The sequence below is a fragment of the Marmota monax genome, unplaced genomic scaffold, assembly GCF_021218885.2.
Source record: "Marmota monax isolate L192 unplaced genomic scaffold, Marmota_monax_Labrador192_F-V1.1 WCK01_AAM20220418_F8-fsc00081, whole genome shotgun sequence".
In the NCBI taxonomy this organism is placed as follows: Eukaryota; Metazoa; Chordata; class Mammalia; order Rodentia; family Sciuridae; genus Marmota; species Marmota monax.
This window is the reverse complement of record NW_026695234.1, coordinates 5,423,660-5,436,076: the sequence shown is the minus strand read 5'-3', so window position 1 is coordinate 5,436,076 and position 12,417 is coordinate 5,423,660. Positions and strand designations below refer to the sequence as shown.

The 12,417-nt window shown below is 51.2% G+C and overlaps 1 protein-coding gene across 1 annotated transcript; it reads right to left on the bottom strand.

Moving 5' to 3' along the window:
- On the bottom strand, positions 1–12,379 carry Scn2b (sodium voltage-gated channel beta subunit 2). The gene is made up of 4 exons (XM_046438753.2): positions 12,098–12,379; positions 4,839–5,005; positions 4,341–4,551; positions 1–3,697 (listed from the first exon to the last, which is right to left on the bottom strand). The coding sequence occupies exons 1-4, from the start codon at positions 12,165–12,167 to the stop codon at positions 3,498–3,500; spliced, it is 648 nt and encodes a 215-aa protein (XP_046294709.1). The 5' UTR covers positions 12,168–12,379; the 3' UTR covers positions 1–3,497.
- Positions 12,380–12,417: the final 38 nt, after the last annotated feature.

Sequence of the window (12,417 nt, the reverse complement as noted above, 5' to 3'; positions counted from 1 at the left end):
TTCAGGGGAGACAGTGTGTTTATTGTAGCCAACAGATCCAAGCAATCAGTCAAACTGCCAAAGAAACTCAGTCTGCTCCCAGAAGCAGAAACATCCCTGCAGTTGGGTCCCAGAGGACTGTTTAGACTTCTCTCCCCTCCCAACCACCAAGCAGCACGCAGCACGTAAACCCTAGAGGTGCAAAAGTACTACTTATGCAGCCAGGTTTCCCCCTCCAAGTGCACAAAAAGCAATAAGAACATTCCATAATTTGCCTTTGGTGAATCAACTCAAAACATTGAGAAGTGATTACACCCTCTCCCCGCAATGTAAGTTTGGGGGTGGGTGTCATGAGATGTTTTATATTAGTATATATAATATATCTATACCTATACAGAGAGGCTATGTACAAATGCATCAGCAAGCTTCAGTAAAGGAAGACATCAGCAAGAGGCACAACAAGGGACACAGGCTATCTTTCCTTAAGACACAAGTAGGAAGGAAGATTTCTTGATTCATCACCCGTTCCAATTTCCTATGACCTGGGACTATCTTTTTGGACCTGACCAGTATTTCCAATTATGAATCTGCTTAACCTAACCTTGTCAATATTTACCAGCCCAACTCCTCCAAGGAGACTCACAGAGAGAAATGTGGATCAAATCAACTTCTCCTTCTTAACAATTGGGAATAACTGTGATGAGTCCATAGCTAGAGGGGCAGATAGCTATTTCCAAAGCCAGTTCCAAGGCACCTCAAGGCATTTCAGTCCTGAAAAATTGTGCTTTGTTCTTATAAGCTAAATCCCATGAGTTAGCCAGCCCGTCTCTTTGCAGTGGCCCTTAATTAGGAGGGAGAGATAGATAGGGGGGAGGTGTGAGAGAGCAGGAGAGGCAGGGGTGGCTGAGAAGCCAGCAGACTGAAACCAGCAGAGTGCAGTGGTGGGAACATGCAGCCAGAAGTGGAGCTAGTGCTCCACACTGCAAGGAGAGGACCAGCTCGCTGGCCTAACCTAGGAAGCAGGGCAGAGTATCAGCTGCTGTGGAAACATCTCACCGGTTCCCCACCTCGACTCACAGAAGCCCCAGTTTGCTCCCAACCTCACTGCCTGGGGGAGGCAGCTCAGAGACCCCCAGAGGAAGGTCTAAGAGCATATGAGGGCCAGCTCCTGGGACAGAGCTGGCTCCTGACCCAGCCCCACCTGCTTGGGCCCCTGGGCCCACGGACAGGCATTGCTTTCCCTGGGTCCCACACTGTCAGGGAAAAGAAGGAAAAGATCCCAGGAGTCTTGGGCTTTTTAAAGGAGGGTTAGGACTTTTTTAATGAACCTAAGGAATCTTGCAAACAATCTGCCTAAATGTTATGAGTCCTGGAAAAAGAAAAGTTCCCAGCATTGAAGCAGATCCTCATATCCTGGGACAAGGGGACATGTACTAGACGACCCAAAGATTATATCTGCAAGCTGCAGAAGTATATCCCACCACCCTTGGTCTCAGTTGGCTGAGGTGCCCACCACCCTTTCCATTCCCAGCTGGGTGGCTTGAAGGATGGGTGGCATCACCTGCTCCAGGCATCCTGGTGGTGTGGCTCCCCGCCCCCATTGGCAGTGTGTTGATTGGCAGTTAGGTACTGAGCTAATGAATTGAGAATTTCCAGAAGGGCTGGACTCACCCAGGAGTTCTCTGGCTATTTACCTGTCCCTCGTCCTGGGCCCACTCTCCCTGGCCTCTGTACTCTTGTCTCAGCTGTACCTTCCCTCTTCCCTTCCCAAGGCCCAGATTCTCAAATCCCTTCCTTCTCCCCTAACTCTAGTTCTAGAAGAAGTGGCTACAGAGATGGAAGTAGATGCACCAAAAAATTAATGTTGGTCCTACAGTGCTGACCTGGCAGTCCCCAACTCTGTTATGGCTTTGTGTGTGCCCCTGGCACCCCACATGGTGCCTGGCACAGAGCAGACGCTCAATAAATGGTTGTTGAAGTGAATTAAGCTGAATCTCCCATATGCTATTTCCCTCTCCCCAAATGGACCATCTCATGGGCAGAGGCAGGGATTGGTCCCTGAGTCTGTCATGATGCCATCTCCACCCCCTTTCCCCAGACTCATTCCCTGCCCTGGACACCTAACTCCCTGAGCAGGACAGGCTGAGCTCCTGGGAGAGGAGAAGGACGAATGCCCCCCACCTCCAACCAGGCCCCAGAAACTCCACCTCCAGGAAAACTATGGCTCTGTGGACTCAAACTGGAAACCAAGGAGCCAGAGAAGGGGGCAGGACCCTCGGTTTCTGTCACTTGAAACCTCAGTTTCCCCATTCAAGGGATTTAGTTAGTTGACCTCTGAGGATCTTTCAAAGTCATATACTCTTGAGTCAGCAGTTTCTATCCCTGGCTTACTCCCTCTCTGAAGGCCCAAACCATTCCACTGTAAGGTGAATAAATGGCAGTGAAAGTTGGCTTCCCACTAATGCTACTTTGTTTCCCACAAAAGGAGCTGCTGGGGCTGCAGGAACAGGGCTCCAGATGGACCAGGCAGGCCACAGGGCTCTATGGCTCCATGGCCTCCTCTCACACTTCTCTCCAGCCTTCCCTTCCTTCCTCTTGCCAAAAGCTAGATGGAAACCCTATTGGGGACAACCCTGAAGCAAGCTGCCCTCCTACACGTACCTTCTCCTTCTATCTGAGCCTCGGGTACTCCTGGCTCAGGAGAGGACAGTAGCCCTGTTGGAGCAGGCACTCTGCTGCCAACCCCATTCACAATGGAACCCCACCTCTCAGTCCCTCAGCCAACGATGGTGGTCCCTAGGGTGGAGCACAGCCCTTCCCGGAGCTGCTTTTCCAGTACTGTCCTCACCCACATCCCCAAGGGATCAGTAGCCAACAACACACCCCATGCCTCCTGGGGGAGCAGCTAGTGATGGAAACCAGGGCCAGCACGAGCTCCCTGGGCCAAGGCTGAGTCCAGGTTTGTCCAGCCCTGCTTTCCTTCAGAAATGCACAATCATCCCTGTCACATGATCCCTCACACAACGACAGGACTCCATCCTCACCCCCAGCCTGACGGGTTGCTCTGGGCTTGAGCAGCCAGAGTAGCACACCAAGGCCACAGCCCAAGCCTTCTCAAGAAGGCTGCTCAACACAGGAGACCCGCCCTCCCCTCAGTCCCTCTCTGAAGCCATTGCCAGACCAGGCCCCGGCTGTACCACCACTGCCCACCTCCCCCATCCTCTGTGGGACCTCACAGGCCTCCTGCCTCCTCACAGAGACTGGCAGGTTGGAGCCCCTTCTGTCCTCTCCCCAGGGCCCACACATCCCAGACGCCATGGCAGGTTCTCAGATGGAAGAGAGGTGGGTCACCCCTGGTGCAGGGTGGTGGGGTACGAAGTGAGGGGTTCAGGAGGCCCCAGGTCAACCCTGAGGTCCTGCTCAAGAAAAGCACACCAAGAGGGCAGGCAGGGTCACGCTGTACAGGGCAGAGGTGGGAGGAGACAGGACGCGGGGAGGGGTTGCAGGGCGGCTGCCCGTTACTTGGCACCGTCATCCGCGTTGCCCTCGCCATCCGTCTTGCCGTCCTCCTCAGTCTTCAGGTCGTCCGTGCTTAGTTTCTGCTCCTTTTTCCTCCTCACGCACTTGACCACCATCAGCACTAAGATGACCACAGCCAGGAACCCCCCTACGGAGGCCCCCACGATCACCGCGACCGTGGAGTCCCGCTCCGGAGGCTCTGGTGGGGGGTGGGAAAAGAAAGTTTGACTCAGCTGGGGCTGGAAAGGGGGCCCCTGGCCAGCCCAGGTCTCCCGGCCTGTGTGTGCTGTGGGGGTCCTGACTTGACTCTCTGCATAGGAATTGAGGCCAAGCCAAAAATCAATCGGGGCAACTGACCTCCAAGAACCACACCAAATCCCAGCTCACCAAAAAGCCCCCAGAGGAGGCAGCTCTTATCTAACAGTGAGGACTTTGAGATCAGACTGACCCAAAATTGAGTCCTAAATATATGCCTTATGAATTGTATGACCTTAGGTTAACTTACCCTTTCTCACCCTGGTGTCCTCATCTGTAAAATGGGGATAATAATAGTCCCTCCCCCAGGAGGTTTTCACGAGGATAAATGCGATACAGCATAAATCAAAGTGTGTTCAGCCCGGTGGCTGGAATATATTTGGTGCTCAATAACCTAAAAATGTCAGGATCATTAAGGTGGTAATCACAGTCCACACCATTCTAGGGACTGTATTGACATCTGTTCCCTTGGGAACCAGAAGAAGAAAACAGATGGCCCATCCCCTGCAAGGCCTCCCCATGGTGCCCTGAGCTACTACTACAGAGAAAGGTCAGGGACCCCCACAGCAGCCTGGCTCCCCTCTCACCTTCCAAGAGGACCTGCAGCTGGATCCTGCCATGGCCGCGGTGGCGGTCAGGTGGGTTGGTGACGTAGCAGTTGTAGAAACCCTCGTCCTCGAGTTGCACATTTTTCAGCGTCACTGACACATCGTACTTGCTGGGGTTCCCCGAGAACTCCACACGGTCTCGGAACCTCTCTAGCTTCAGGTTAATGATCTTCATGCGGAACTGGAGGAACTGGGGAGTGGGACAGGGGACAGGATGGGTGGCTGCACAGGCAAGGAACTACGAGGACAGTGAGAAGTGCCCTCCACCCATGCACCCTTTCACCGAGATGGAGAGACAGTTACCCCCAGAAAGGCCACGCAGGTGTGGCAACATGCCTCCCGTCAAAGCCCTGTGCAGCAGACAGCCCACCCAGGTCCTCTGGGTCCAAGCGCACCTGCAAGGGCAGGTGGTAGGAAAGGGGGGCTTCATGCCGGAAGGCTCCTGCTTCCCCCACCCCTGCCCACCCGGGAACTCACCATCTCCTCTGAGCAGTTGTTGCACTCTTGGTAGGTCCAGTTCAGGGAGAACTGTTTGTGGTTCACGGTGTAGCAGGAGTTGAAGGTGCAGGACAGGCGGGCATCAGATCCATTGAGAATATTCAGGATGGTAGGGACTGTGACTTCCATACTCTGCCCTGGTGGCACTGAAGAAAAAGCCACAGGCTGATGAGGATTCTGGCTGACAGGGCCAGGGGGGAAGTGGAAGAGGTAAGGTAACCCTGCCGTCTGCCCCAGTCTGTTTGGTGCCATTTGCCAGCTGAACAAGGGACTTCACTGTGCTTGCCTCAGCCTCCCCCTTCTTCTTCACCCCTTTAACCATCTTTGTGGGCCAAAACCCTTTCAGCCAAGGCTGCAGCGACCCCATGGGCCAGGAGGATGCATGGAGATTCAGAAGGCACTGCTTGCTCTCCATGCCCAGGGCAGGGTGACACAGCATCCCAGCCCAGCCTGGCCACCTCATCTTCCCTAGGTCGACAGGCAGACAAGAGAGCGGATGAGCAGTGGGAAGGGAGGGTGCCCCAGAAGAAGAGGCAGCATTCCAAGGACCTGCTGATGGTAAGGGGACGAAACCAGGCCTGGCCACTTCACAGTGAAGAGCTGTGAGAGGCTGACAGGTGGCAGGGTGAGAACCACAGGTTCCGCACGGTCCTATAAGAGGCACCAGGGTTGGGCCAGGAGACTAGGAGTTGGGGTGTCACAGCTGAGAAAAGTCCCTCCCACACAAGCATTCTAAGTACAGCTGTCTAGGGGAGGCAAGTGAGGAGCATAGGAAGTGACAGTTAAGGAGACTCCTGCTTTCAGGGTCACAGAAATACCTCCATAAAAGTTGTGCCCCAGACACGATGCCTCCCTAGTCCTGGCCTTAACTGCCAATACTGTCAAAACCTCATCCCAAATGAGTAACCGAATATTAACAGGGCTGGAGATGTAGCTCAGTGGCAGAGTGCTTGCCTAGTGAGGCCCTGGGTTTCACTCCCAACATCGCCAAAAAGAATAATAACAGTAATGTGAAGCATCAGTCATTCACTCATTTATCAGATATCTTTAATTTTTTAAATTTTATGTATTTACTCATTCATTTTTGGTACTGGGGATTGAACCTAGGGGTGCTTAATCACTGAGCCACATCCCAGCCCTTTTTTGTATTTTATTTAGAGGCAGGGTCTCACTGAGTTGCTTAGGGCCTTGCTAAGTTGCTGAGGCTGGTTTGGAACTTGCGATCCTCCTGCCTCAGCCTCCTGAGCCACAGGGATTATAGGTGTGCACCACCATGTCCATCTTATTAGATATTTATAAATCATTTGCTATGTGCCAGGCACTTAGTCTAGGCCCTGGGGAATGCCGTGGGACAGAGTCACTGCATCGTAGAGCTTGTATTCTGGTGAGGGGGACAGTCAGTCACAAGGAAAAGAATCTGGATGAGACTGTCTGGAGTGCTCCTAGGCAGGAGCCTTAAGGAGTGAACTGATGGGCCGGGAGCTGTTTCATTCAGAGGGTTCCCAATGCTATGACCTGAGAAGCAGCCCTCCAGGCAGGGCCTAACTCAAGTGAGGAAGTGAACCTCTTGATGTCTTGAGGGAATGGAGTTCCAAGGCACAGGGAATGTCAAGGGCAAAGTCTCTGTGGCAGACCAAGCAGAGTGACCAAGGGAGTGAATGGCAAGACCTGAGGTCAGGGAGTGAGATAGGAACCAGGCCACAAAGGGCCAGAGCACAGAGTTGGGCATCTTCTAAAAGTAATAGGAAGACATTAAAGAGCTTGAGGGGGAGAAGGAGAGAGCTGAGGGCACCGTAAGAATTATAGCAGTAATTTGGTGATGGACAAGGGGACCCGATTAGACTTGGTCTACTCCCAGTTCAGACCTCCATCAGCTGCAGAACGCAGGAAGCCCCTCACCTCTCTAATCTTCCTCTTCCTCCTCAGTAAAACACTTGTTATGATAATTAAAATAAGCCCCAAGTATTCAGCTAATAGTGGCTTTTATTATCCTAGATTTTCCTTAGTTCTGTGGCAGGAATAGCAAGGGCTTCAGAGATGGGGCAGCAGGGAGCCTTGAGGCCTGAGAGTACATTGGAGACTGACCCCTCAAGCCAGTCCCTTGGAATTCCCCCAGATCTGGCAAAAGACTCAGATTGCAAAGCTTCCGGGTTTTCAGGTTTGTCTTACAAAGCTACTGAGCCCCACCCTGGAGGCAGCAGCCCCTATCAGAGCTCAGCTCCCATCCTTCTGCTCAACCCATCCGCATGGGTGAGGGACAAGGGCAAGCCACAGGACTGAAGGATAGGAAATGCCCTGAACTGCTGGTCCTGGGGGTCTCCACCAAGCCCTGAATGGGGGATAGCCTCTCAAACCTCACCTGAAGGGCCAAGGACTCCAGGTGTGCATTTAAGTGCTCATGAGGGAAGTACCAACTAGAGGGGCTGAACAGGCCCCAATCAGGAGGAGAAAAGCCCAGTTCCCAACTCCTTCACTTTCATAGCCATTTTGAATGGATGTGCCAGGCAAGTGTGCGGGAGATATCAACACCACCCCCACTCTGCAGAGCCTGAGAAATCTGAGGGAAGGAGCCAATGGCAGCTTGTCCTGAGTTCACCTTCTGTCCCAGGAATGCCTTGTTTCTCTAGCCCCTTCCCTTGGAAGGGCTGCCACTTCCCAGGGTCCACACCAAAAAAAGAAAATGCTTTGTGAAGCCTGGCTGGCCCTGTGGGTCCCACCCTCCTTGTTCCTCTGCCTCACCCCAGCAGCCCCAGGCAACATGCAAACTTGAACCCCACTGGACAGCTCCCCACTCCCGAGGGAGCCTGCACTCTGCTGCATGAGAGGGCAGAGCTGTCGGGAGAGACGCCTTTCCTGGCTAACAGCAGGGGACAGAGAGAGGTGCATTGCGGCTCCCTGCTCCACCCTCCCTGCGCCAGGAGGAAACAGGCAAGGCGCAGTGCCCTCTAGCGGTCATAGGGGTCAAACATCAAGTCCCATCTACAGAGAGAGAGAAGGTGGGTGGGAGTCACCAAATCAAAGGAATCCAGAGCTGGGGGAACCTCAGGGCTTGGAGATCTAACACCATGGTTTTACCTGTGATTAAAAAAAAAAGGATCACAAAAGAGACACAAAGAACAGGGACAATGGAGGCCAGAATGACAGTTCCTGAATGCTTGTCCAAGATGCTGCCTGAGGCCTCACCAGAACCATACCAGGCTCTGAAGTTTTGGGGGCTGGGCCTCCCCCCACCAGTCTAAGACCTATTATAGATCGGAAAACTAATGCTGGAGATCTGGGCTGTGAGCAAAATCCGGGTCTCAGGATTAATTCTGCTGCTTTAGGGAAGTAGCTCATCTAGACCCACAGAGAGGCTTTTATAATAAACATGAACACCAAAAAAGTGCCTCGGTACTCGGTAATGGTTTAGCACTATGTGAATATCACCTGTCATCACCCCACTTTCCAGATGAGGAAAAGGAGCACAAAGAAGTTAAGTGAATAGTCCAAGTTCACAGCTATAAATGACTAAGTTAAAATTTTCAGGTTTTACAGCCTGGCTCCAGTGCTGAGGGTCCAAGCAGAAGGGGATGTGATTGTCATTCCAGGTTGTCTGATGGCTACTTGGTAGGTCCAGCCCAAGCTCAAGGCACCTTCACCAGAAGGGTGTTTAAAGCAACATCTCTGCAAGAGGAACTCACAGTCTTCCTATAGTCCCCCTTGGGGACAGGTCTGAGGCCTGGGTCTCCTGATCTCCAAATGACATAAAGGAAATACTGATCAGCAGAATACAGTAAGGATGTGGCTTTTGCTCTTAGCTCCAAAACATCCCAGTGATGGGCACACCCTTTCCAAAGTATATCTGACCCCCACAGGCCACTTATCATCCAGTATTCTAACTGGCCTATCTTGCTGACACCCTGAAAATTTTGTCATCTGCCAAACACTATCTGTTGCAGAGACTAAAAGTGAATTTTCTTCACTCCTCTTTCCCATCCTGTAACAACCTAAGATGTAGGTTTATTTTAGTCTCAGGTTTAAAAAAAAAAAAAAAAAAAGAGAGAGAGAGAGAGAGAGAGTAAGCAAGAAATTGCCTCCTGGGCAGTCCCTGCCTCCCAGGGGTGTGTGATGTCCAGCCCCACCTCCTCACCATTCAGACCCTCCCACCGAGCTCTCCTCTCCCAGCCCTGTTCATTCCCACACAGCCTGTCCTCATCAACCTGTCCTCATCCTCCCTCACTTCCAAACCTCCCATGGCTCCCTGCTGCTTTCAGGGACTGAGTCCAGGCTCCTGTGCTCATAGCTTCCAAGCCCTTTGCCATCTGGGATCAACCTACATCCCAACCTCTTCTGCCAGCCTCCGTCCTTCCGTGCATCTTTGACTACAGTGACCCTGGAGTTCTGATTTTTCCTGAGACTACCATCTTATTTTCCTCCTCCAGGCCCTAGCTCATGTTCTTGCTTCAGGTTGGGAAGCTCTTTCACCCTCTCTCTGGGGCTCGCCTACACATCCCTCAGATGCCAGCTCATAAGGCATAGCCCGAGTGACAGCTTCCCCAGTGTTCTTGTCCTCCCCCCGCCGGGCCTGTTCCTATCTCTTCCCCACAACTGGGAGGCAGAATGGCACAGTGGCCAAGACCAGGGCTCCAGTGCTCTTGTCTGATCTTAGGCAACATGGTTAACCTTCCAGGGCCTGTTTCCTCATCAGTGATATAGGGACCATCAGTACAATAGGGTCTGCCTCCTGGGACCATTTTGAGGATTAAGTGACCTCCCTCTTGAATAAAGCTCAGTACAGTGCCTGGCTCACAGCCCTTGACGAAAGGTAGCTACTTTATTATCATTATTGCTGATATTATAGCACATACAATTTTGCATGGCTGTTATTTGTTTATGTGCCTATGGCCCTTAAGAAGCTCTGGGGAACTGATTCTTGTTCACCTTAGTATTCTGGACACCCAGAACAGCAGGCACTCAATAAAACTCTGTTGATAAAAAAAGAAGACTTTTTCTCCTCCACATCTAGGTCCCAGATGCCAGTAGCAGATACATGCAGTAAGCTTGAGTGAAGACCAGGTTCTACTTTATGAGCCTCCCCTAACACAGCCCAGACGTCAGAAATCAGGCCAGTGACTGCAGACTCAAGGAACTTGAGAAGAACTCTAAGGAAGAATGTTTTGAGCTAAAAAACCACCCTCCTGTGCTTCTGTGTGGGTACCAGTTGCCCAGTCTGCCCTCCTCTTCACCAGCTCTACAGTCATCCCTACAAGCCCCACCCTGATACAGTCCCCTCATCAACATTTGTGGCATCCCTCCATCCTGGTGATCCATGCTACTACAACCACCAGTTTTGTTGTTCCCAGAGCCCTCAGCCTTGGAGGTCAGGGGCATGCCTCATCGAAGGTCCAGCCAAGTTCAAGTTCAAAGTCTTTATTCCTATTCACTCAGGACTGTTGAAGCTTTAGCTTCCTCGTGACCCTTCACAACTTCCTCCCCATCTCTTCATCCCAGAGTCCACCTTCCCCTAAGCCAGGGTTCCTTGTCCTGATCACTGAACACTTACTTTCTTCGCTGAGGTATGGTTCTACATTGGCTGCCTTTCCCTGAAAGGAAGCTCCCCCTAACTCCTGAAGAAAGGTGCCTCTCCTCCAGCTCTGGCTCCTCAAATACAGGTTATTCCCCTAAATGCCCCCTTTATTCTGCACTTGAGATTCTACCATCACAGTTTGTACTGCAGTACCATTTCTTAAACATTGGGGGCAGTCGAGCCCAACATTTAAGATGATGTACTGAAGTCAGACTACAGGAGAGTTCAAATCTTAGCTCCCCTTTGGGGGCAAGTTACTTCACTTCTCTGTGCCCATTTCCTCCCTTGTAGCATGAGTATGATAATCATATCTATCTCATACAACTGCTGTGAGAATTAAATAAGATACACTGTGTCTGGGCTCATAAAAAGGGCTTAAAAGGTTTTATTGAGGCCCTGCTATGTGCCAGATCCTTAAACCAGCCAGAGAGACCCTCCAGTTAACCCACGAAAAAACTGCAACTCAAAGGGATTGAGTAACTTGCCCATATCATTAAATAAACAATTATGTTGGCTTCAAACCTGGGTCCAATTCTAAGCTTATTAACAATGTAACTGTACTGTTGTTACTGTGCCAAATAATTCAACAAAGCTAATAGGTCTTATATACAGTCCTAACGGGGGCACTGAATGTTTCTGCTTAGCATTCCTGCCCAATATCATGGTTCAAAGAGAGAGAGGGAGAGAAGGAGAAAGAAACTTGGTGATGAGGAACATTCCTACCAACAATTCTTGAACTTGACTCTGTCGCTGCACCAGCAATGAGTAAGTTTAGGAGCAAGAATGAAACTGTCTACAAGGCAGGTTGACAGCTAACTTTCTAGCCCACCTGCTCACCAGGAAGTCTATGAGTGGTTCAAAATGAAATCGACATTCGGGACCAATTTGACAGAGCAGTCCATGAGACTGCTGGACAGTTCCAAGCCTGGTTTCAAAGGGCCACACCCTTGCTTAGCTCATGGGTTCCATTTATCTCTCTTTCTCTTTTTCTGAATCTCTTCACCTGACCCCTCCTCATTCCATCTGGCCCAAACCAAAGGTGCCTTCTCCATCATCCCCCAGTGCCTGCTTGAGCGGTTCTCCCAATCCAGAGATCATTCCTCAAGCCTGCTTCCCACCTACTCCCACACACATTCCAACGAATCAGTGGGGCAGATTTTCCTGGGAACCAGACCCAGACTCAACTTTCCACTCCTCACTCTCCCTTACAGTCTGTTCTATACCCTAAGTCCACCAGATTTCAAAAATCAAGGTTCACGACAGAAACCTTAAAAGAAGCCATAAGTGCCAGGACCCCATATTTCCAGCAGCTTTAAAAAGATAAAAATTTAAACAACAACAACAAAATCTTCCAAGAGACTCTGCAGATCAGCCTACCGGCTGCCCCACCCCCACATCGGTCCACTTCAGAGAAATTAAAAAAAAAATCACCTCCCTTGATCATTTTCATCCCTGAGCAACACTCAGATACCCTGACCCAACATTTCTGTGACCAAGTTGTCCCAGCATTGTGCAGTCCCAGCAACGTCCCCCCAAGTCCCCAGCACCTCCTTTCCCAAGGACACAGAGGGAAGCGCTAACAATGTCTGCCTTCCTGCCCCCGCCCCCTCCTCCTCCAGCTGCAGCTGCACTTCTGAACCCTCAGGAGCATGCAGATGTGGGTCTAACTTACCCAAAGTGAAAAAGAGACTGAGCCCCGTGAGACTGAAGGCAGGGCGAGGTAGCCAGGCATCCCTGTGCATTTTCAGAGACTGAGATGTCAGGCGGGTGGGCTATGGGAGAGGGTGATTTGAGGGACCAAGGACTACAGGGGAGGAATGGTTAGATGCTAAAAAAGAAAATGCACGGATGTACTTCAAAGACATATACAACATTAAGGAAGCTTTATTTCCATCTCTCTAATATGGCCGACTTGTATGTTGCTGCTAAAAAGAGAGAGAGGGGGAGTGTGTAAGGGAGAGAGAGAAAAAGGGGGATGGAGTAAATATTATG

Excerpts from the sequence above, each read along its gene's own strand:
- Scn2b (XM_046438753.2), bottom strand. The coding sequence starts at position 12,167 with ATGCACAGGGATGCCTGGCTACCTCGCCCTGCCTTCAGTCTCACGGGG. Across the intron at positions 4,552-4,838 it reads ACAACTGCTCAGAGGAGATG|TTCCTCCAGTTCCGCATGAA; the intron begins GTGAGTTCCCGG and ends CCCACTCCCCAG. Across the intron at positions 3,698-4,340 it reads GCTGCAGGTCCTCTTGGAAG|AGCCTCCGGAGCGGGACTCC; the intron begins GTGAGAGGGGAG and ends ACCCCCCACCAG.